Genomic DNA, 24,930 nt, shown 5'->3' on the forward strand with positions numbered 1-24,930 from the left:
GCTCATTTTTATAACTTGCAGGCAGCTGCTCACATGTGATAAGCGCATCTCCAACAGCCGCGCAACACGCGACATGCTAAAAAAGCGTTTGCAGCACGTTGTTCACGAGTTTTTGCGCGGCGAGGAGTGCTTCCTCCAACGCCGCTACAAACTATAGCGCGTGCGAGCCGCTCCAATAGACGCTGCAATAAAAACTGCGCTATGCACTCAAAACAAATAAAAAATCATAGGCATAGATTAAAAAAGTGATACATAGATAAAAAACGATACATAGATAAAAAAGCGATACATAGATAGTTCATCTAGCATAGATAGGTAAAAAAAGACACTAGTCCGAGGTAAAAACTACGGTGCAACTAGAAACTACTCCGAGTCGTTGTCCTCCACCTCGCTTTTGTCGTCCGATGTATCAAGCCACACGTCTTCCCACCGCTCATCGTCGCTAGAGAAGAATGATGTCGCTCCCAGATCGCACTGCGATATCGCTAGTGCCTTCCGACGACGCCTGACTGCCCGTTCCGCGCGTCGCCTTGCCCTCCTCTCCACCCAAAAGGCGTTCTCATTGGTGACGTCCTCTGGGTGGCGTTGGCGCCAATCTGCCATGGCTCGCTCGTCCGCCTCAGCGACGAGGAGGCGGCGTTGTCGCCGACGGTGTTCTTGACGGTCGGCGTCAGTTATTAGCCGCGGCGGAGGGGTGACGGCATGCGCCTGCTCACACGTCCAGACATCCTGGAAGTTCATCTGTGGACGAGGCCTCTCGAGGCGCCATGCCGCCTCTCGAGGTGCCATGCCGCCTCGTCATACGCGCGGGCGGCCTCGTGCACGGTCTCGAACGTGTCGAGGCCGAGGCGGACGTCGCCGGACCGAATCTCAGCGTAGAAGGCGCTGGAGGGGCCCTCGCGGACGCCGTGGTAGCCTGAAGATCCCCAGCGGCGCGGCGGCATGGTGGCACGGTGGTGGCGCGTCGGTGGCGGGGCGAGGAAGCGACAGAGGAAGTGGGAAGAGAGCGCGTGACGATGTGGATAGCGATGAGAGGCCGCGTGGCGGGTGCATTAATTTATAGGCGCACCTGAAGCGGTGCGCCAAATCTAGCGCGCAACCTCCCGCTCCCCCCTCCCGCGCAATCGTTTCCCGCACGCCTGAGTTTCTCGCCTTCGTTGGAGCGCGCGAAACTGTCCTGCGTGCGCTAAAATCGCATGTTACCGCGCGCGCGCGGTTTTTGCGGCCGCTGTTGGAGATGCTCTAATAGCCTCCAAGCGAAGTTGGAAGCATGCGGGGAGGGACTGCAGTTGGCTTTGTACCATACCAAGCTGCCCATCTTGGTAGAGTTGGACTCCTCTGAAGCGGTTTCGATGTTGTCGGCCAAGTCAGTGAACCGATCACAGGTCCTAGCACTAGTAGAGGATATAAGCAGAATGATTACAGTTGAATCTAGGGAGATTTCATTTTCTCACATAGTAGATCACAAAACAATGTCAGTCATGCTCTAGCCGCGTATGGTCGTAGTACCCCTCACACGGCTGTCTGGTTGAGGTTGGGTTTAGATTGCATTGTAAACATTTCCGAAGCCGAGAAGCCTCTGTGAGTTAATGAAATCTTCCTTTTCCCCCGCAAGAAAGAGTGTAAAACACGAGCAAGAACTCGAATCCATTTCACAATGTTGTTCCAAGTGTGGTGGTGTGAGGTAACTTCACCATGTGAACAAAAGGTGAGAGTAAGCACCAGTAAACAGTCGATCGTTGCATATGGGGAGCACCAACATGTAACCAAACGCCAAGCTTGAGTTTCTACTCCCATGCGAGGAGAGACAATGCGACAACCAAACAACGTATAAAAACATGGTCCAGAACTCGTAGCACCGCAAACAAACTCTACCGGGCCAGGTTTCCGGAAAGCCCAAAAGGGCAAAAATGGTGCGAGCAACCAAACACGTCCAAGGTAGACGCAGACGCCCAAGGTACCGCAAAGTATGCGTTCTATGATCATTTTGATATGCAACATCCATTTAGGATTCTATTTTGACTATCCATGATTTTTGCAAAATTAAATATAACTCTAAAATTACTAAATCACAACGATGGCTAAACAGGGCGAAACAAACTACTCGGCTGCTATCTATTACCCCAAGCGCAACTTAACAAAATTATGCCTACTAGGTCGAGGCTCGTCTATAGGAGCTCTATCCTACACACCGAGCGATGGTAGAGGGGACCGAGCTGGGCCGAGGCTTAGTTGGAGGAGGGGAGCAGCTCACCTCGGCCCCCGTGGCTAGGCCGGACCGGGTCAGTGCAGGTTAGGTGTGGGTGTGAGGCGGGCTGCATCGGGTCACGGGCTTAAGTGAGCAGGCCTGAGGCGGAGCTAGATGGGTTGGGTGTGAACAAAGATGGGCCGGCCCATGAGGCAAATTTAATTATTAAAATGTTTCATTAATTAAATGTCTACACCGACTGGAAATTAATTAATTGGGGCATCAAACAAACTTCAAATTGGATGAAACTATATGAGGCCTCTCTAGACTATATCAAGGCCGCATGAAAATAATTAATCCATTTGGAATTCATTTAATTCTTATTTAGAAAATAAATCCATTTAATTGAATAAATTAGTTTGAACTATGTGTGATATCTAGGCTTAGGCTAAGATTGTGAAATAATCTGGGTACCTCGCAAATATCACAAAGAAGGCGAAATGCAAGTTCTGGAGGCGATTCTTGAGCTAACACAGAAAGGGAGAAGGGTTTACTTATTCACCATTTCATAAAATGGCAAATATAATAGGGCTTAAGGTTTATTAAAATATTCAAATTGCTCTTTAATAAAATGCAATATGATGCTCATGCAGTGATGGCAATTTTTAATTAGGGTACTACCCGAGCTATTCCACTTTTTCCCCGAAAAAATGACAACGCAGCGTATATGTAGAGGGGGATTGAAATTATTCCCTTACCAGGCATGGATTAATATAAATACACCCTGCTTATAATGAGATTGATTGGTCAGATAACACAACAATTTATTGTTTGGAAATGGTAATGAGAGAACGTTCAATTTGACACGCTCTTGCGTGACATGGCAATTATATCTGCTATATCATGACAAATTATGTGTTTTTTTGGCTTTTACAATGCCAACCCCTTCTCAAAAAATGGCATTTGCCCTGTAACATCATGGCAATTAGAGGATACCCCGCGCGTTGCTGCGGGAATTGGTTGATGAAATTTGGCTTGATAACATGAGAAGAAAATTAAAGATACATATAACTTATTATATTTTTTAAATAATTGTAGAATATTTATTGAATATAAGTGGAATAGTTGAATGAAAAACATTATCCCATGCATTGTTGAATGTTGTGGTGAATTATTTTTTCCTTGCATGATTGCATGTTGAGGTGGGGCATATGTCATTCTTAATTGTATGATGAGATGACGTACTTGCATATTGAAATAAATAAGTTAGTGAGAATGACTCTCCTAGGTATATAGGGTTCCTGAAATATGGTGGCAACTTTCTGCGTTTTATCGTGGCAATTCTCTGTTCTTTCATGGCAATTCCCTAAGGGTGTGTTTGGTACCGATCACCAGGTGGAACGGCACGAGTCCGTTCTGTTCCTGGAACTCGTTCTTGCGTTTGGTAGAGAAATAGAATCGGAACCCACCCGTTCCCAGGAACGGCATATTCGCCCAATATGCGGAATGCGCTCCTACCACCGAATCGAAGGAATTACCTCGTCCCCGTCTCCGCCCTCACCTTCGCGGCCCACTCACCTCCAACTCCGACCTCCAATTGCGGCGCCTCGCCTCTCCCTCGTCGCTCTCTCCCTCTCGGCGTCGTCTCTTCCTCTCGGCGCCGCCCTCCATCGCCGTTCTCTTCCTCTCGGCGCTGCATCTCCTCATCTCTCCCACATCCGCGGTAGGATATCAGCGGGGCGGCGGGCAAACGGCTGCTTCCGCGGACTACCGACGGAGGCAACTGGCAGAGTTGGAGTTCTTGCTGTTTCTCCTCAAGTTGCGATCCTCCCCACCTCTCCAGTGTATGTTCTTGCTTGCGGGGTTGGATCCAGGGCATCCGCGGCAAGCTGACATGCGGCGGCGGCGGCTGTCGAGGACTCCAGCGCGTCTACGAGTGGGATGTGCGTGCGTGCAGAAGCCGATGTGTTGTGTGTGCGTGCTTCCTTTCTGAATTTTAACATTGGTTTTTTCTCTGAACTTTCTCTGTATCTTCTACACTGCAGGTACAGTAGAGACAAACCTTCACATGTTCATGAACCGGCTGCAATGCGCGGCTAACAGCAGCGTGCGTGCCTATGGCCTTCTATCAAGATCTAGTTTAGTTTAGTTTCTAGCAAGATCTAGTTCAGTTTAGTTTTCTACCAATTTCTAGTTCAGTTTAGATTTTTTTTCCCAACAGTTTGATGTATTTCTGTTCTCTGGATCAATATAAAGTGTTCAGTATGCATTCAGTTTCATTTTCTATCAAAATCTAATTCAGTATGAGTCAATATAATCAGTTGTGACGAATAATTTCATTCCATTCCATCTCTCAAACCAAACACCAAAATGTAACCATTCCATTCCTTAAAATTGCTCCTACCAAACACAAGGACGGAACGGATCCATTCTAGTAGAATGGAACCGTTACATTCCGTTCCACTTCATTCCCGAACCAAACACACCCTAAGATGTTACAGGGCAATTCCTAACATGATAACTTTTATCCTATGTGTACCATGTCAATTATCTCGTTGCATCATTGCCATGTTATGCATATATATTATGCCAATTCTCAATGTTGTAGCATGAAGGTTGTTGAACATATATTTTTGCAAATTTCTTTGTTGTAGCATGACAATTCTCTCCGCTGAAAAACATCACGATTGCATGGCAATTCCAATAGCAGTGTGTGGGAGGGGGCGGGGGTGGGTGAATGATTCGACGGTGAGGACTCCAGTGAGGGCGAGTCTTCGTCATCCGCACAACGTCGTTCGCTCACAGGAGCATCCCAGCACGAGCGGCGTCGTTCACTCACGAGAGCCTTCCGGCACATATGACCGTTCGCGCACCATGGTTCCCCAGGAGCATATGTTTGCTTCCTACTATTAGAATCCTTATTGCTTTTTAGTGTAAGCTATCAAACATTTTTTCTAGAAAAAACTGTGTTATAGGTGGCGCGAAGGCAGCGCTTGGCTATATGTCGCTTATAGTGACCCCGAAGGAGGTCTCGCCTAAGAAGCCCTCTAAATTGGTCGACCCTGCGCAGGAGGAGCGCTGCTCCCCAGCTCATGTTTATTTTTTCCCTTTATTCATTTACTTATATTACAAAAATGTATTTATCCTTAAATTTAGAAAATGCTCATCATGTGTTCAAAAATTTTTATACAACCCGCGTAATTCAAATAAAATGTTGATAGATTTAAGAGAATGTATGTACCATTTAAACATGCTCACGTGTTTTGGAAAAAAAATGTGAAAATTTTAAATTTACAAAATATAAAATGTTCACGTAATTAAAAAATCATATCCCTGCTACTTAAAAAATAATAGTGTTTCTTTTCCTGCCAAGCGAAGTGCTTCGTCCAATCTTCCATCATTTTTCTAAGTATCATTTCTTTGAAACCTGCCTTAACTGTCCCATGGTTGATTTGCCAAATAAAACTTATGTTTCTTTGGTGAGCCAATAAGTAATTACAAAATAAAATCCTAAAATACATGCAGGTAAATCATAGGCATGATTTAATAAATACTACCTCCGTAAACTAATATAAGAGTGTTTAGATTACTATTTTAGTGATCTAAACGCTCTTATATTAGTTTACAGAGGAGTACTTATTTACACAATCACATTAATATGGACTGGTAAATCACATGTTAACATTCTAGAATATTTATACCCGTTGCAACGCACAATCTATTATCTAGAGATTAAAAAAATACCTGACATTATAAAAAAAATGTTCATGTGTTTCAACCAAATATGTTGTGACATTTCAAAAAACTGTTTATAAAGTGTAGAAAAATGTTCCCGGAGTACAAAATAATGTATGTAGCATTCAAAAATATGTTTAATTTTAAATAAATATTCACGCATTTCAGAAAAATGTTTGTGACATTTATAAAAAGGTTTATACAATGTAAAAAATAACCTGTAGTATAAACAAAATCATACTATTAAAAAATCAACATGTATTTGAAAAATGTTTAACATGTATTCAATTTTTTGAAGTATTTGAATAAAATGTACATCACGTTTTTGAAAATTATTGAATGCGTATCAAATTTGTTTTTTGAAAATAATTCGTATCAAAAAATGGTTCACATGTATATTAAAAAATAATTCGTCCCGCCCGCGTTACCCGGAACATTACCCGGAACGCAAGACGGTGCCGGCTATTGTAGGGGGAAAAATGATACTCCCGTCTCCGATTCGATGAAGGGCTCGCCTGAGTTTACCAAATCCGGCCGGGTTCGTGATGCGCTTCTTATAACCGGGGGGTTGAATCAAACTCGCCGGCAGGAGCAAGGACGACATGCCGAAGCGCCCGCTGTCGCCTCAGCCGTGTGGGCACAGCAACGCCGCCAAGCGAGGGAACCACCGCGACCGCCGGCAGCAGCCGCGGCGCCGCCATGTGTATCTGGTGGTGGATGACTGGGAGAGAGGATACAGCGTCCGCAAGATCGACGTCGACACCTTCAGCCCGCAGGCGGAGGCGGCTCCGGAGCCCGAGCAGCTGCCGGATCCCGCCGTGGCGCGGTTCGAGGGCCACCACGGCCGTCTGGCGTTCTTCGGCGCGCACGGCGCCAAGATACTCGCCATGCCGGCCTACGGCGCCGCCGACTTCCCCGTCTACGACGTCGAGACGTCGGGGATCACCCTCTGCGCCCACCCCAACGGCCGCAAGATCTGCGGGCCCCCCTTGCTGGCGTCCGTCGCCGGCAAGCTGTACATGATAGTCGAGTCCTCCCTGGCCGTCCTCGACGCCCAGCCGCCGCCCAACGGTGACGAGTGCAAGACATGGGGCTGGACCTTCTTGCCGGCGCACCTCCCGTCGTTCCAGTCACCGGACGTGAAATCGATGGCCGTGCACCCGGACGGGCGGACGCTCTTCGTCTCCGCCAGGCGGAGAACCTTCTCACTGGACACCAGGAGCCTCGAGTGGACGTGCCAGGGCAACTGGGCCATGCCATTCAGCGGCGAGGCCTACTTTGATCAGGACCTGGATGCCTGGGTGGGGCTCTGCATCCATGAGGGCAGCTTCGGCCATGTCTGCTCCTGCGACGCCGTGCCCGCCGTCGCCGCCGGTGCCCTCCAGACCATGCCGGCGTGGAAGCTGGGGAAGGACCGGCTGTTCCGCGCGGACCGCGAGAGGCACCTTGGCGCCACGCTCCTGTTCATGGGGGACAGCAGCTACTGCCTGCTCGAGTGTGTCTCGGCCGATGACCAGGACGAGGATGAGTACGCAGCCCACCGTGTGTACCATATCACCACGTTCGGTCTCAAGTACGATAAAGATGGAGAGCTGAGAGCTACCAGGCGAAGGGCGCACGCCTATGAGATGACAGACGCTCATGAGATGAATGAATTGTACAAGAGACCACTTGCATTCTGGATGTAATTAGTTAAGTTACTTGTAGGGCTTAATTGTGCTTGAAATGGTACTAGCAGTGGCGATTCCACTAGGGAGGCTTCAATAGGCTTAAGCCTACCCTCCAAAATCATATTTAAGCTAAATATACCGCTTGACAAATATATTCTGATGCTTTACATGCAACAATTGCACTGCATTTGCTAATTAGACTTAGGAAATTTATGTTTTAAGCATACCCTCCAATGTCCTGCTAGATTCGCCACTGGGTACTAGTATGATTTGTCCTAAGAATCCAGATTCGTACAAAGTTTCATCTTTTGTAATGTGTTGTTCACTGAATATATCCTCACATTTGCAAGCTGGGTCTGCAAAATGAAAATTTCTCCCCTCTTTGCGTCAAAAATCAAAGTTGCGTTTGTGATTCTGCTGAACTCTAGGCTAACATTGCATGGGACAGTCTGCGAAATGCAGGAAAAAGAATAAATACATTAAAAAAACACAGTCACAGAGGATTTGTACTAAAAACAACAACACTTTTACCACTAAAATCTCCAGCCAGCCAAATCCCAAATAATTAGTTTCATCTTTTGTAAATGTGTTATTATTCACTGAATATATCGTCCCATTTGCGGAAGCAGATCCTCTAACATCCTCAAGGGATGTCACAAAGCTATAGTGAAATGCGTATATAAAGGGAAGAAGGGATGTCAGGGTTACTGTAGCAACTACTGTGCGGATTTACTGTAGCATGTGCAAAAATAAATCAAAAAATAATTTTATTGCATCATAATTTTGTTTGTATGTAATTTTTGTAAATGTATATAGTAGATTTGTAATTTACAAATTAATTATAATCATTTTAGGCTTAACCATATGGATGTGAAGAAGGGATGTCACAATTACTGTAGCTTACGTGACATCCCTTGAGGATGTTAGAGGATCTGGTTCCCCCATTTGCATGCTCGGTCTGCAAAATGGCCCTCTTAGTACATATAGAATGTTTTATTTTGTGTTTCTTAAGCCTCCTTTGTTCGTTGGATAATTTGAAACACATTTCTTACATGTCGTACAGACTTGAAAGATTGCAAAGACAGGGTTTACAAGAACATTGCAAAGACACGGTTACATGAATTTTGTAGCAATCATAGTAATAGGACAACTATAAACTGGGATGGTATGTATCTCAATTCTCCTTTGGTTTACATGAATTTTGTAGGATTTTCTTGGAATCCTTTGCTTTGTACATAGGAATGGAATCCTATTCCTCTATAGAATAGGAATCAATCCTTCGTTTTTTCAAAGAAAAAAAAAACAGTAGCCTACCCAATGGAGAAAATCCTATCAAATGACATCTCTTTTCTATGAAATGAGAGGAGCACTAAATAAAACTATAAAAAATGAATATGACTAACTAAATCTCAGTGAATATGACTGAACAAAAGTTGAGCAACTGAAGAAATATCCAATGAATATGACTAACTAAATATCAATGAAAAGGATTGAAAAATAACAATGAATATGACTAAAAATTACACTGAAGATGACTAAAAATTTACACTGAATATGACTAAAGAGAAATTGATAAACTGAAGAACACAGGATAAAACTGAATAAAATATACTGAATATGGCTGGAGTACATGATTGAAACACAGCAGAAAAGAGAAACTAATGAATGGAAGACTGAACAAACTTAAACTGAAAAAAGAAACTGCGAAGATGGAGTGAAGAAGAACAAATTGAAAACTCATAATCTTTTCAAGTAGAGTAGCCGAGGAAACATAACACTTAATTTGAAACACATTTCTTACATGTCGTACAGACTTGAAGAAAGATTGCAAAGACACGGGTTTATTTACTTGAGGAATTAAAACATTTAGGGGCCAAGAACTTACTCAATCATTTGGGGAACAAGAGCTTAAAGAGAAAATATGAAACAAAAAGGAGCATCTCAGAATATTATCCCCAATGCTTTCTTCACTGGTAAACCATAGCTCAAAGTGCAAGGATGAATACAGAGGAAGCACATCACAGATGCTCTAAAAAGAATCAAAGTGTATACCACTAAGAGACTGCAATGCTAGTGTGTTACTAAGATTGCACAACACAAGCAGAGGGTAAAGACTGTTTAACAACCATGAACTGAGACCACACCAATGGTCTTCTAACATGACAGGTTGCAATTTAAGAATAATGGCTTCTAATTGCTATTGTAAGTATGCGCAACTACAGGTCTTAACTCTTCAACTCTGTGAGTGATGCTTGTCGAGTTTAGTTTGATGGTTCTCAAGTTTTGGTTTGGCATCTATGATCTCGGAAACTTGATTGATCCAGGTGAGATTCTGAGATCACTATTCTGTATGTAGTAGAAAACAGGATCAATGGTGCTACATAGTTCATGTCTGCGAGCATTGTTTTCGGGTCAAACCACTTATGATGAAGCAAACAAATCAAATGAAAGAAAAAAATTGAAATGAAGAATGGCCTTGTTTGTATAATGACATGGAGAACAACTAGTCGCATACATCCGCGATGGCTAGTATTCTGAATGTCTTGCTGGAAGTTTTGCCTTGAGAATTGGAGATAAATGACTGGTGATGGCCTAATGGAGGCAAATATTGATGGTGTCACTGGCCAAGTTTTCGCCGTTCAAGTTGATCGTACTCTTTTAAGCTGGTAGTCCGTTTAACTACTGATGACAAGTGCTATTTAGGGGAGGAAACATCAATATTAACCCTGAAGTTCAGGGCTGCTACAAGTCCGACAACCAGAAACAGGACTGTTTTGTGTCTACATCATCTTGCTGTTTCAATCTATGCTAAAAGCAGGTGTATTAGCACACAAGATGCAAACAAACTAATGGCCTTTACTGAGGAAAAAGAATTGGTCACCCCAGGGTTATACATAGCAGAGCTAATTTTTTTCATTTCCCAGCGTATCAAAATGTGCAATCCTAATTTCTCTTCAGGAGGAAGCCGAGAAGCTGTGGATGACGCTGAAAGTACAGAGGAGGAAGAATTGCAATAGATGTGGATGTTGCCAACGTTTCTCATTCTAATTGAGTTGATTTTGAATGAAGCTGTGTAGTTTGAATTCAGATGATGTATCATGCAGTTTGCAGTGTAATTCCATGTCAATGAATATGTTAATTGATCAATTGCAAGCTAGCACTACTGGAAAACTTGCAAACTAGATTACACCCTTTGCTTCCTCTGCTTTTCTCAGCTAATTAAGACTACCACCAGCCTTCATGCATGTCCCGTTGACGAGCCATGGCAATGAGTTGAGCTTGATAACGCCATGCTTCCTGCCTTGCTTGTAGTAGCTCCTCGGGGGACCTGGTCACGTCGGAGGGATCGATCCACGGGTCGTTGAACTGCACGGTGTCCACCATCTGCTCCACCTTCCGCCGGGCCTCCGCCCGGCTGCGCTCGATGTCGCGCCGACGGCCGGCCTCTTCTTCTTGGGCGGCAGCGCGAGCCATGGCGAGGCGGGCGTTCTGGATCAGTTCGCGCATGCTCGGTTGCGTCGCGGTCTCCGGCGAGCTGGCCACGGGGTTCTTGGTCGCCGTCGGGCTTCTTGGATCCTCGCCGCTACTGCTGGTGCCGGGACACGGAAGGCTGCTGCTGTTGATCTTGGCGGCAACAGCGGCGTTGAGGAGCTCGCCCCCGGAGCAGGTATCGCGTGCGCGCTTCGCCGGCGGCTGCCCGTCGCGCACGGACATGGGCCGCTTCGGCGTCTTGGCAGCGGCGGGATTCGCCATCAAGGCAGGGTTTACGGGGACGCGGGAAGAGCAGGGGTGGAGGTCGGCGGCGGCGCTACGGCGCGGGAGCAGAGACGGCGGGAGCATCGTGGTGGCGCCCATGGTCGCGGCCGTGGGATCGCGAGAGCAACGATCAAGCGAACGCGATCGGCGTTGGCAGAGATTGATCGGGAAACGGGGCGAGCAAGAAAAGAGGGACGCGGGAGAGACAGAGCAAGCAATTTGAATCCGAGTCGGCCCAGGCTTAGCCATAGCCAAAACGCGCACTAATGAATCCGAATCGGCCCAGGCATAATTCAGAGTTAAACATCTTAAGTCTGGGCCAGCGACTTAAGTTCAGAGTTAAGATGTTTAACTATGAACTTAGGTGCATTAGGAACTTTTTTTCAATCTTGAACAGCGCTTATTTTGAGATCCCGATGTGTTTGTAGCGTGTTCTCCATGTCCACAGATCTACACGTCTTAACTGTGAGATCTGTGGTTGCTGCTTGCCAAGTTGAACAAGTTTGATGATTTCTCATTTCTCAAGTTGAATGTGTTCATAAATGTTCCCAAATATGAGCAATCCCAGGTAAACTTCGCTGAACTGGAATAGTAACAACAAAGCATGAAACATCGTATATCTGAATTACTACTACAATGCAGCTCATGGAAAATTAGTCTGGTAGCTGGTACCACAGAAACATGTTTATTTTCACTCTGCGAAATTGGTCTCAGTATCTCGAATATGTACGCTACATGACCCCTAAAAAAGCCCAAAATTCAAACTCTAGTCGACGTTGGAGCAGAGCTCGTTATAGTTATGTCTATCGTCCTGCTTGATTGGCCCACGTATGTCGATGTCGTGTCTCTGTCAGCACACCCATGGATCAGCGTACCGGGTTGCTTAGGCTCCATCGGTAAGCTTATGCTTTCAGAGTTCAGCATTGCAGCAACATTTGTCATGGCGGGCCGATATGCTAGATCTTCCTGAGCACAAACCAGTGCCACTTGAGCGCATTTCATTATCTCGGCGACTTCATATCCGTCACCTAACAACGGATCCACAAGCTCATGCAACCTTTGTTCCTTCCACATACGCCAAGGCCTGAAATAGTTTTCAACAAGCTTGACATGAGAGAACTGCAGCGCAAAAGAAGGAAAATAATCTGGCAACAAAAGTAAACATTTCGTGAATGTGAACTATAAGAAATCTTGCTTGGAATATATGTTCAGTTCACTCACATCTCGTACAAGATCACCAACAGTATCCCCTTGCTTGTCGAGTATGGTATTCTTTCGGCCACTAATAATCACCAGAACCAAAACGCCAAAGCTGAACACATCTGTCTTCATCGAGTAAACTCCTCAAGATGCATATACTCCGGAGCTTTGTAACCACTGAAAAGTGAAACAAAAGATATCAAAACTGTAAGATTAGAACATCTGAAGACAAAATGGTGGGAACTGTGATGATTGATATATTAGGTAGCTGATACCTGGTTCCCATGACCCTACTCGTGTGCTCTTGTGCTACATCTAAACTCAATGCTCTAGCTGATACAAAATCAGCAATCTTTGGGATCATGTTACAATCCAAGAGGACATTGTGTGGTTTCAAGTCTCTGTGGACAAGCCAGAACATGGAGTGCTTATGCAGGTAAACAATTCCCTTCGTTAACCCCGTAATTATCTTGAATAGCTTAGACCAGTTTAGCAATGGCCCTTTTGTTCTGTCTGCAAAAAGTTTGAAGAATGATTATCTTTTTGGAATCATGTGGTTTCAAGTCTCTGCGGACAAGCCAGAACATTGGTCTTGAAGAAAGATGGGCGCACCCCCGTCAATCCAAGCTCCAGACATGAAATCGTTGGCTATACAGTTCACAAGAGGGTTACTTGGTTGGTTTATGCAAGTTGTCCTCATTAAAGCTCTATTGTACGTCTGTACTCACTGGGAAGTGGTGAATCGCCATTGCTGGACATGGTGGCATATGCTGGGCATGGGTTTGCTGGTACCTCACTTGCGATGCTTGTCCACATCTTCTGGAGCTACTCATACTATTCTGTTCTGCCATGGTTCTGTATCTGCACCGGGGTATTCCTGGTGAAGACGATGAAGAGGGTTCTGCAAGGTGCACCCAGGACTTATGAGAGACATCCTAGCAGGAACCACTGCTTTCTTACCACTGCTTTCTTCTATCCCTCGCGGCTGCGCAATTCCCCATGCTTTTCTGGCTAGGCAACATCAAGGCTTGATGTTTCAGTCTTTTTTTAAGGTTGATGTTTCAGTCTTAGCTTAGAACTGGGATAACACTTCTCCCCTTCTTTTCTTGAAGGCGAAGGCAAGACTCGATCTGAATAAAGTTTGAGGTTTCTTCTCACTATTGAACTTTTGTAGTGCTCAAACCAAAGGATTTTGCATAACTGGACCACAATGGATGAACACATAGGATATGCTGACATTTACTACTCCCTCCGTTCCTAAATATAAGTCTTTTTAGAGATTCCACTATAGAGACTACACTCGGATGTATATAGACGCCTTTTAGAGTATAAGTTCACTCATTTTACTCCGTATGTAGTCTATAGTGTAATCTCTTAAAAGACTTATAGTATTTAGGAACGGAGGGAGTAGAAGACATGTATGTAGCTAGAATGCATGACTGATGTCCTGTTTACAGAAACGTAGCTACACCAGTTACAAGACGGCGAAACAATTAGCATTGGTAATAAGTAAAGAAACTCATTTCGACACTGCAGCCTATCAGAATTGACTAGTACAGTAAGAATCACTCTATCGCGAGAGTAGCAGCAGCTGACAACAGAGGGCTCTCGTCGACTGAAGAGGCGAACGGCGATGAACAGTTGGAGCTTGTAGGAGCAGGTAGAGTGTCGACCTCAACAACACCCTCCAGCATCTGCACCACCTGGTGCATTGTCGGGCGGAGCGAAGGATTCTGCTCAATGCACCAGAGAGCAACACGCAAGAACCTCTCCACTCTGACCAAATCCTCAATGGCATCGTCATCACTATGAAACAGAACCTCGGTCCTGCCATCAGCAATCAACTGACCAGCCCACTCGAATAGCATGACCGAGTCGTCACCATCCTGACCAGGCACTGGCTCCTGGGACTTTCGGCAGCATATCATCTCTAGTAGCACAACACCGAAGCTGTACACATCAACCTTGGTGTCGATGCGCCTGTCGCTTTGGAACCACTCGGGAGCAATATACCCCCTTGTGCCCCTGATGTTGGTCACAGTGGTGTGCATCTGCTGGTCACTAAGAAGCCTGGCAATCCCAAAGTCAGTAATCTTCGGATTTTTCTTGCTATCTAACAATATATTGTCGGGCTTGATGTCACAGTGGATGATTGGATAATTGCATCCTTCATGTAAGTACTCCAGGCCCTTGGCGATGCCAAGGGCTGCCTCAGCGCGCCAACTCCACATCAGTTGCTGCTGAGGCTGGAATAGGAAGCTCCGAAGGGAACCACCTGGCATGAACTCGAACACCAACATCCGTTGCTCCTTCTCTTTGCAGTAACCAACCATGCGGACTAGGTTCCTATGGTGGATCTGGCCGATGGACTGTACCTCATTCGCGAACTCCCTCTCACTGTAATCATTGGAACTGATGAGCTTCTTCACTGCTATGTCGGGGGAATGTAGCGACTTCAACACCCCATGGTAGACCTCGCCAAAGCCTCCTCTGCCTAGCAACTTACGAAAGCCATTGGTGGCTTTGTAAAGCTCTTTTGTGGTGTAAGCCCTAACAAAGTCATGGTTGGTATTCTTCTTCCTAAGGTAGCAATGTAACATGAGACTACTTACCCCGGACAGCAGCAACAGGAATGCCGAGCCACCGAATAGTGCATAAGGCAATATCCTTCTTGGTGGCACCGGCAACGAGGGGCTGCTCGTCCGCACCTTGATCAACGCCTTCATGGCGATGTCATCTCCACGGCGTCCGATACCTGCCAGCGACACCATCTTGCTACAGTAAGTTCCATCATAAGTAGCAGCGACACAGAGGCAGTCGTCCAAGCAGTAGTCTGCACACTCGTCCTCTGTGATGTGCAAAAGTCTTTCGTATGGCGAGTTTGTCCAAGTGGTGTTTGGGAGCTTGACAACCTCAAACTCGGCGGAGTAGTTCTTCCCGTCACAGCTTTGCGGCATGAACCCCTGTGTGCAGCCCATGTACCTGAGCTGAGAATTGACATAGGAGTAGCCGCTTGGGCACTCACAATCCAGCCGGTTGTTAGGACCATACACACAGTACGAGTTGGGGCCACACAAACCTTGCAAAGTGGTTTTCCTCGTGCAACCTTCGGTTGGGAACTGTCCTCTGACTGCCCACAACACTTTGCTGCTTCCCCCGGTGGTATTCTTCGGCCTGGTGTAGACGCGGACGATGCCGTCTGGATCGAGCGATGCGTGCTGGTGGTAACTAATGGTGGAGTTTAGAAGTGGAGGTATCGCGTCATGCACCGTGCCGTCCTTGATTTGGTAGTAGAGATGCCCCGGCGAGTCGAAGAAAAGAGTCGTGTTGCCGTCCTCCCCAGTCTTGTATGTGCCGCTCGCCCAGTATATGTTGTCTAAGTCCTGAGCCAGATTGCCAGCGGCATGGTTCAGGAGGTGGAAGACAAGGTGGCCGTCAGTCTGCACGTTCAGGCTGAAGCGGCCACGAGACAGGAAGTCTGTGTCCGAGAGCTTGGAGTAAAGGGCAACTCCAGCGCCCATGTACTGCCCCGGGAGGAGCGTATCGGTCGGATCCTGAAAGCTCTCCCACACGACAGTTGTGCCCGGGGAGGTGAGGAACTGGAGGTTGCCTGAGTCCTGGAGCACGAGGTCAGTGCCCCACATGCCAGGGTTGGGGTTCCTCCAGATGTTGCCGGTGTCAGCGGCTAGGGAGAGCATACCATCTTTGATGGTAAGCATGGATAGTGCCGTGGCCGTGACTGCCGAGCCTGAGACTGGGTCTTTCGCGTACCAGACCACCTTGTGCTCCGCAGGGCTGGCTCCCTCGGTGAGGTTGAAGTAGAACCAGACGGCAAGGAGGAACCGGCTAGGGTCAGCGTCAAGGGCGCGGAACCCGAAGGCGTAGTCCCCGGACGAGCATGTGATGTTATCTGGGGGCCTGAAAGTCGATGCAATTGTGAGTCTGTTGGCTACAACTAGAAGCAGATGAGCTTGGAGCAGCAAGAGCACAAGCAGTGGGGCACGGCGGCGGTGGCTGGAAAAAGAGGGAGACATGGCTAATGGCTTCATTTGTGTTTACTTTGCTGGTCAGTGTATACTCATGTTATGTTCTTATATATCTTCAGTTCTTCACTTACGCTACATTGTTTTCCATAGTGTGATAGTGACACACACAGGAAAAAAGTTAATTGATAGCCAAAACAAAGCATTCCACTCGCCGGCCGGCAGTCACAGACAATGTCAAGGTCAAGCGCCATATCTCATACGTTTGCAGGAGATAATTTGATTGCCGTTTTGTTTCTAAATGGGACAGACTTGTTTAAACTACACACATGTGTGGACGAAATCGCACTTTTAAATCTTGACCCGGACTGCTAAGTACGAGGTTCCATCAGCAAATCAGTGGATAATTAAGTTAGATGGGCATGTGCCATTTGGCACGAACCATGAGCTTCAAAGGAGGTGACACTAGCTAGTGACCTGTTGCCGCACAGCCAAACCATCAAGCTTAGATCACGGAGGTGACGTGAAGGCCAGGGTGCAATTTGGCCGGCCAAAGAAAGATGACATTTTCTTCCCCCATCTTTATTTCACAAATATAAGATGTTCTAACCTTTTTGTGAATCGGATGTATACATACACATTTTTGTGTATTTGTTCACTCATTTCAGTTCGCATGTAGTCTATATTCAAATCTAAAACATTTTATATTTGTGAACGGAGGAAGTACTTGTTTCATTTCTTTTCCGACAGATACATGTTTTATTTCTTACTTTAGGCGAACTTGTTTCGTTCATCGCTACACAAAGAAACACTAGTGGATGAAACTCATCATGTAACCGCTTTTTTCAGGGAAGGCCATCATGACTATCTTTATTGACTGCAAATGATAATTACATCATCAACACGACTGTTCGAAATATTGCAAATAAAGATGAGCATGGATTACTTGTGTTTTGTTGAACTTGCAAGATTTTATCACAGGAAAGGGGTACCCTTTATAAACGGAATTGCTTTACGTACCATACCTTCTGGTTATGTACGACGATGTGAACCTTAGATCATTGTTCAACTGGCAATTACTAGATCCTTTCCTGCAAAAAAAGAAAAAGAAAAAAACTGGCAATTAGATCCTATGGTGATTAACTAACCCAGACAAGCGTCGGATAGAAAAATGTCGGATGCATGGCACTGCTCCTTTATAAACTCATCTGACGGCCAAAGTTAAAAAATATTCTATTCTTTACCACAAGGGTTGCGCTTCTATTTTAGTCGACCCTATACATGGTATGCCAGCTGAAGATTCACTCCGGCGGTTCCTGCACAGCATGATATGTTAGACACATCTTTCTTCAACATGGTATGCCAGCTGAAGATTCACTCCGGCGGTTCCTGCACAGCATGATATGTTAGACACATCTTTCTTCAACAGTGTCAAACCAATACAACAGAGAGAAGGCAGATGCGAGCAAATGCACAACAACTAGACAGATTGACTAGCTTCCCAAAAGGAAAACTGATAAAACAACAATATCGTCTTCAAGATATTGGTAATGAACAGGCTGAACATGCGTACCTTCTAGTCTAGTCATCAAAAAAGGCCAGCTACCAGTTGAAACAACACCAAGTCTAGCCCATGATCAGCAGCAGGTCATCAATCCCCGGGCAGCCCACTGTGTTAGTTCTCCAAGATCTGAAACCAAGGCAGATTTAAAAGTCTCTGTCTTTATGCCTCTGGCACTGGCTTGGCCATGTTGACTGAAGTAGGTATGGACCATATTTCTTTGCTTGCATGTGGAGTTAACAGTTGGGGTTGTCACAGATTAATTTTTGTGCAAGGAAGTGGGGAACTGAACGGCAAGAGATAATGATTGCCTTTGCACCAAAAGCTTATGAAACGGATAAAATAAAATATTGACAAGGACAAAAAGGAAGGATAGTGGCATAAAAATGCACCAACGCCTAACAAAAAACAGTGATAAGTAAAGCAAATTCACCAGCCAGAAATATTTGGTGGTTAAACTAGGGAACACCTGTCATGGGAGAGCTAATTTGGTCACAAACATGAGGATCAAAATACTGTTGAGCCTAAATCTGTGTATAAATAAGCTCAGATGAGCTTACTTCAAATCCAATCAAGACATAAATTTTGGCCTCCTCTCAGACAAAAAGGGTACATGCTCCCAGTCCCAAATCCAAGCTCCACCATGGGTGCTCAATATTTCCATAGCATGTACCCCCTCATTGAATAAGAGCCGGCAGATCAGCATAATCTTCTATCTCTGCTTAAACAAGCTTGGGGCTTGGGGGCCAGTAGTCTTCTTTTGAAGATTAGAACTAAGTAGTCTTCTCTCTTGATTGTAAAGTAGTTTTACAATGAAAACATAATCTTCCATTGTGAGAACATAAAAAGGTTAGGCTGCCTACACGAAATAGCTTAGCAAAAGTACATTTTTAGATAAACTGTATGTGTACAAGATACAATGCCATCCATGGTGAAATAAGGCATGATAAGGCTCACATCCAGCCGAATCGAAACCCTCGCTTCTTTGGGGCAGCTTCTACAAGGCCACGGTGGGCACCAGAGAGGAGGACTCGACAGGCCGGAAGCCTTCTCTTTGCCTCCCACACCCAATCCTGCTCCCCAACTCTTCAGCCTATGCTCCAGTAGACTGCCAACTCCTATTCAATATCGGAAGACATAATACATTGACACTTGACCCAAAAGAACCGAGATAGCTCTGCAGGCCAATGAGCAAACAAATCAGACTGGGCATCAATTATAAGCCTGTCACTGCATCACAATCTTTTTATCCATGCCTTCTGGCAAGATAGAAAACACTGATAAGCATGATCGATAATTCAATGTCATATTAGAACTTAGGATGCTTTCCACAAGGGAATGACTAAATGGCCCATTATATAGAGCTCCATAGCATCAATAACAGACATCAGCAAAAATACATGAAGAAACTAGGTAACTATTTTGCCAAGGCTTGACATGGTTGAGTTACTTGTTTGCAGTATGAATGACAGTGACAGACACTTCAACAGTAATTATGATGTGCCACCTAATGTTGAGGGGCTTTGACAAATGCTAACTGACAAACAGTAGCAAAAATCACCCCCCCCCCCCCACCCACCCCCCACCCCCCCAAAAGAAAACTGCACATAAAATTATTGGGAAATTTTGAGCCTATGTGATACAACAGCCTTGACTCACATGATGGCTTTGAATCTTGAAGTTAGATATTTCCTGTGGAAACAGAAACGGTTACTAATAAGTAAAAGAAATAACACTGAGGTACATGTAAAAAGAAAGGTTTCATTCAAGCGTGTGGCTACCAGGAATAAAACAGCACAGAACCTTTGGGAAGATTGATGCAGAAATTTGCACTGACATTCATCCCACAGACAAACAGAAAAGGGAAATCTAGCCCTTTTGGTTTATCAAAGTTTTCATCATTGATATTCTTTCATGATACAACTTGGGATGCTTGAAGCATTATGCCACATACAAGGACAGGGTTGCTTTATTTTTGGAGCAAACAGCTAACAGAACCAGTTATTCCTACTTACAAACAACCATAGGTACACGGTTCAGGGAACATGATTTGAAGCTTCAGAATTGCACCAACACATGAAGGCCAAGAAAACAACCTCATGAACGAAGGCTGCGTTGTCCCAGCAATAGGTCGACGCCTGGCTCCAAGACATGCCCAAACCACATTTGGCTCTCCCCGGCTCCTAACCCAGACACTCGTGGCATCATCGTCCATACACAATCCACCGCATCAAACATCACCAGCCTCCCATCTAAAGCATTGTACAGACAAAGAGTCCCCATTCTGTCCGCAGCCTGAAAGTGCCAGAAACTGCCATGCCTACCAGCCACCAACTCATCGAACACCTCCGGCGGCATTGTGGCTACCTCCACCCATCCCACTGCTTCATTGTTGTCCAACTGCCACACCACCACCCGCTCCAGCACCCCGAGCCTCTCCACCCCACCTACCAAGAACAGCCGATCATCAAGAACAAACAGGTGGGCCGTCGTAAGGCCATGCGGCATCACAACTGGCGGAGCAGCCCACTTCCTGGTCTCGAGATCAAGCACCAGAAGCGCGTCTGGGCCCCGGCCGAGCACAAAGAGCCGAGAACGGTCAGTGGCGACCGCAGCATTGCCGAGGATCGCAAATGGCAGCGGGAGCTCGGCCCCAGGCACCCACCGTGGGGAGGGATCGGCGGAGTCCAGGGAATACGAGCGGACAGCGGCGCCGTTGGTGGTGACGGCGACAAGGGTGTAATCCCGGCTGGAGGTGGAGGAGGGTGAGGGTGGGACGACGACGGCGATGAGGTAGGAGCGGTCGGGGAGCGCCGGGAGGCGGAGGAGCGAGTCGGCGGTGACAAGGAAGGAGGGGGAGGCGGAGGAGACGAGGGGAGGGCAAGATGGATCGAGCGGGGGCGAGGGGGGCACCTGGAGGAGGCGCCGGGAGAGCGGGTGGAAGGCGAGGCGCGGAGAGAGGAGGAAGAAGGCGTCGAGGCGGTGCGGGGAGAGGAGGGCGTGGAAGGCCGGGGAGCGGAGGAGGCGGCGCAGCGCCCGGGAGACGGCGGCGACGGGGACGAGCGCGGTGAGCGGCAGGCGGGAGAGGATGCGCTCCTGGAGGTGCGCCGGGAGCGCGTCCCACGGGCAGCAGGCGGCGGGGTCGGAGGCCATGGCCGGCCGGGGATCGGTCGGCGGGTCGGTGGCGGATCACGGTGCCGTATTTGGTGGGAGGAAATGGGGACGCGAGAAAGGGGAGGACGAGGAGGAGCGAGAAGGCTGGCTGGTTGGCATGTAGGCCCGGGAAGGCTCGATTTGCAGTTATATAAAACTAGTAGTGTGTACCTGCAATGCACCTTAATACTAATAGGTAATATATTAATTATACATAAATATTAGGTACGATATTATTTGCGTATTAAGTATGTGATTAGCATTGGCGTTAATATTTTGTATGATATTAACTGTACACTAAACATGTTAAGCGCTCATCATTGAAGCAGTCTCAGTCGTTTGATTGACCAGATTTGATGGTTGGGATTTGTTGAATCTGTCCATTTGGATTTTTTTTATATTGATATAGATATAGATAGATCTGAATATAGGGGGAAATCATATGAAAAGGGAAAAGAGAGAAATTCCACGACCACTTATGAATTGCGATTCCTGATTCACATTATCAAGAATAGGGTGAATTTTAAATTTAGGCAGTTTTCGGATTTCTCTATCGATAAAGCACTATGAGAAATACCTGGCGCGTTGGTGCAAATTGTGTTAAAATAAATGCGTAAATAGGTGCTAAAGATGATAAAACAAACAAGGTGTGTGAACAACAGGATATATAAATGCATGAAAAAAATGAAGGATGGGCTGCAAATTGCTCCAAGCGTTCAACACATAAATTGTTTCGTGGCCAAACAAAAAGTTAATGCGAAAAAGAAATAACACAAGAATGACACATGACTTGATTTCTTAGTCAGGCCCACATCCATCAGCCTGCCATCTCATGAATGTGGTCGAGAGAATTGACTAGAACCAACTCGACGCATTTTTTTCTTCAAAATGGCAGGATTCCTGCCTTCATTAAGAAAACAAAGTTGCTTGGTTAATTAAAGAAAACCGAGCGTAAACCATATTGCCCTGTTAATTAAGAAAAATCATGCAGGAAACCTCCACAGCCGATGAGCGGTACACATAAAATATCTCACTCACACCACACTAAAGAGGGTCTCGCTAAGGCAACGCGCATGCACCATCATCATCACTCCACCCTTAGAGGCGGCGTCGTCATCCCTAAACCCTGAGCACCCTACCCACACTGCAGAGGCCGAGTGAAGCAATATGTACAGACGGCGGGCATCCAAGTTTGCATCCACAACCGGATCTATCAAACCAAATCCTCAAATCCACACTAACCCCGATGCAATGTTTAGTTACATATGTAGTTGACACATGCCATCGGATTACCAAAAATGGACACAATAATGGAAGAAGTTAATCCACGACCGCCCTTGCCCTTGTCCTTGTTGTCGTCTGTGCGATAGTAGCGACCGAAGATACAAAATGTATCGAGGCGGGTCTGCTCACTACTAGAGTTGTCCGATCTGTCATCGTCCGTGTCCTTCTCCTTGGGGAACAGTCCGGCCATGGCACAGACCAGCCTGCTTTGATATTTTGCCATCTCCTTGACCATCCTCCTTCGCCACTTCTCGGCTATGTGGGCATGGAGGGCCTCCTCTTTCTCCACCTCGCGGGCTACCGCAACCACCTCCGCTTGAAGGTGCGCCCGCAGCCTCGTGCGGTGGGCACACTGCGCCTCCTTGATACATCTATTTTGCATCATGCTTTTATATCGATATTTATTGCATTATAGGCTGTTATTACACATTATGTCACAATACTTATGCTTATTCTCTCTAATTTTACAAGGTTTACATAAAGAGGGAGAATGCCGGCAGCTGGGATTCTGGGCTGGAAAAGGAGCAAATATTAGAGACCTATTCTGCACAGCTCCAAAAGTCCTGAAACTTCACGAAAGTCATTTTCAGAATATATAAAAAATACTGAGAGCAAAAAGTTCACCAGGGGGCCACACCCTGCCCACGAGGGTGGGGGGCGTGCTCTACCCCCTGGGCGCGCCCCCTACCTCGTGGGCCCCCTGGTGGCCCTTCGATGTCCATTTTTTGCTATATGGAGTCTTTCGATGAGGAAAAAAATCATAAGCCATCTTTCCGGACGAGACTCCGCCGCCACGAGGCGGAACCTTGACGGAACCAATCTAGGGCTCTGGCGGAGCTGTTCTGCCGGGAAACTTCTCTCCGGAAGGGGGAAATCATCGCCATCGTCATCACCAATGCTCCTCTCATCGGGAGAGGGCAGTCTCCATCAACATCTTCACCAGCACCATCTCCTCTCAAAATCCTAGTTCATCTCTTGTATCCAATTCTTGTCTCCAAGTCCAGGATTGGTACCTGTGGGTTGCTAGTAGTGTTAATTACTCCTTGTAGTTGATGCTAGTTGGTTCATTTGGTGGAAGATCATATGTTCAGATCCTATATGCATATTAATACCCCTCTGATTATAAACATGAATATGCTTTGTGAGTAGTTATGTTTGTTCCTGAAGACATAGGAGAAGTCTTGCTATTAGTAGTCATGTGAATTTGGTATTCGTTCGATATTTTGATGAGATGTATGTTGTCTCTCCTCTGGTGGTGTTATGTGAACGTTGACTACATGACACTTCACCATTATTTGGGCCTAGAGGAAGGCATTGGGAAGTAATAAGTAGATGATGGGTTGCTAGAGTGACAAAAGCTTAAACCTAGTTTATGCGTTGATTCGTAAGGGGCTGATTTGGATCCACATGTTTCATGCTATGGTTAGGTTTACCTTAATACTTTTGTTGTAGTTGCGGATGCTTGCAATAGAGGTTAATCATAAGTGGGATGCTTGTCCAAGTAAGGACAGTACCCAAGCACCGGTCCACTCACATACCAAATTATCAAAGTACCGAACGCGAATCATATGAACGTGATGAAAACTAGTTTGACGATATTCCCATGTGTCCTTGGGAGTGCTTTACATCATATAAGAGTTTGTCCAGGCTTGTCCTTTGCTACAAAAAGTATTGGGCCACCTTGCTGCACTTTATTTACTTTTGTTACTTGTTACTCGTTACAAATTATCCTATCACAAAACTATTTGTTACCTATTTTTTCAGTGCTTGCAGAGAATACCTTGCTGAAAACCGCTTATCATTTCCTCCTGCTCCTTGTTGGGTTCGACACTCTTACTTATCGAAAGGACTATGATAGATCCCCTATACTTGTGGGTCATCAAGACTCTTTTCTGGCGCCGTTGCCGGGGAGTGAAGCGCCTTTGGTAGGTGGAATTTGGTAAGGAAAAATTTATATAGTGTGCTGAAATTTACTGTCACTTGTTACTATGGAATGTAATCCTCTGATGGGCTTGTTCGGGGTATCTTCACCCCGACCAGTAGAGCAAAGAGTTGCTCCTCAACCTACTGAACCCACTGAAAATGAAAATGTCTGCTTTGAAATTCCTTCGGGTATGTTAGAAAAACTTCTAGCTAATCCTTTTGTAGGAGATGAACAAATCATCCTGATGATCACCTAATATATGTGGATGAAGTTTGTGGATTATTTAAGCTTGCAGGTGTGCCCGGAGATGTTATTAAGAAGAAGGTCTTCCCTTTATCTTTGAAGGGAGATGCATTGACATGGTATAGGCTATGTGATGATACTGTTGGGGAACGTAGCAGAAATTCAAAATTTTCCTACGTGTCACCAAGATCTATCTATGGAGAAACCAGCAACGAGGGGAAGGAGAGTGCATC

The 24,930-nt window shown here is 46.0% G+C and overlaps 4 protein-coding genes, 1 non-coding gene and 1 pseudogene across 8 annotated transcripts; 1 reads left to right on the plus strand and 5 right to left on the minus strand.

Moving 5' to 3' along the window:
- Window positions 1-363: 363 nt before the first annotated feature.
- Window positions 364-944, minus strand: LOC147960552 (uncharacterized; annotated as a pseudogene).
- Window positions 945-6,268: 5,324 nt separating this feature from the next.
- LOC147960553 (uncharacterized) lies at window positions 6,269-7,637 on the plus strand. The gene has a single exon (XM_087536870.1). The coding sequence runs from the start codon at window positions 6,526-6,528 to the stop codon at window positions 7,609-7,611; it is 1,086 nt and encodes a 361-aa protein (XP_087392996.1). The 5' UTR covers window positions 6,269-6,525; the 3' UTR covers window positions 7,612-7,637.
- Window positions 7,638-9,527: 1,890 nt separating this feature from the next.
- On the minus strand, window positions 9,528-9,624 carry LOC125526194 (small nucleolar RNA snoR26). Its single transcript, XR_007291610.1, has one exon. It is a non-coding gene; the product is annotated as a small nucleolar RNA snoR26 (small nucleolar RNA).
- A 1,194-nt stretch (window positions 9,625-10,818) lies between these two features.
- On the minus strand, window positions 10,819-11,448 carry LOC147960554 (uncharacterized). Its single transcript, XM_087533408.1, has one exon. It carries the CDS (start codon window positions 11,446-11,448, stop codon window positions 10,819-10,821), a length of 630 nt encoding a protein of 209 aa, XP_087389534.1.
- Window positions 11,449-11,966: 518 nt separating this feature from the next.
- LOC147960555 (G-type lectin S-receptor-like serine/threonine-protein kinase LECRK2) lies at window positions 11,967-17,553 on the minus strand. 2 transcript variants are annotated; one of them, XM_087531560.1, is made up of 3 exons: window positions 12,825-17,553; window positions 12,571-12,726; window positions 11,967-12,433 (listed from the first exon to the last, which is right to left on the minus strand). In XM_087531560.1, the coding sequence occupies exon 1, from the start codon at window positions 16,596-16,598 to the stop codon at window positions 14,115-14,117; it is 2,484 nt and encodes an 827-aa protein (XP_087387686.1). In that variant the 5' UTR covers window positions 16,599-17,553; the 3' UTR covers window positions 11,967-12,433; window positions 12,571-12,726; window positions 12,825-14,114. The 2 variants fall into 2 exon arrangements, with proteins under 2 accessions (XP_087387686.1, XP_087387685.1); XM_087531559.1 differs by having other exon boundaries at window positions 12,571-17,553.
- Window positions 11,967-21,369, minus strand: LOC125519258 (F-box/kelch-repeat protein At5g43190). Of its 3 annotated transcripts, XR_015609670.1 has the most exons (6): window positions 20,190-21,369; window positions 18,106-18,222; window positions 17,777-17,848; window positions 17,558-17,623; window positions 12,571-12,726; window positions 11,967-12,433 (listed from the first exon to the last, which is right to left on the minus strand). XR_015609670.1 is itself a non-coding variant. In XM_087531561.1 (3 exons), the coding sequence occupies exon 1, from the start codon at window positions 21,244-21,246 to the stop codon at window positions 20,191-20,193; it is 1,056 nt and encodes a 351-aa protein (XP_087387687.1). In that variant the 5' UTR covers window positions 21,247-21,369; the 3' UTR covers window positions 18,229-19,270; window positions 19,753-19,785; window position 20,190. The 3 variants fall into 3 exon arrangements, 2 of the variants coding, with proteins under 2 accessions (XP_087387687.1, XP_048540082.1); XM_087531561.1 differs by lacking the exons at window positions 11,967-12,433; window positions 12,571-12,726; window positions 17,558-17,623; window positions 17,777-17,848; window positions 18,106-18,222 and adding exons at window positions 18,229-19,270; window positions 19,753-19,785; XM_048684125.2 differs by lacking the exons at window positions 11,967-12,433; window positions 12,571-12,726; window positions 17,558-17,623; window positions 17,777-17,848; window positions 18,106-18,222 and adding an exon at window positions 18,229-19,270.
- Window positions 21,370-24,930: the final 3,561 nt, after the last annotated feature.

Source organism: Triticum urartu, chromosome 7A (assembly GCF_056163025.1).
Source record: "Triticum urartu cultivar PI428250 chromosome 7A, HENAU_Tu73, whole genome shotgun sequence".
NCBI lineage: Eukaryota > Viridiplantae > Streptophyta > Magnoliopsida > Poales > Poaceae > Triticum > Triticum urartu.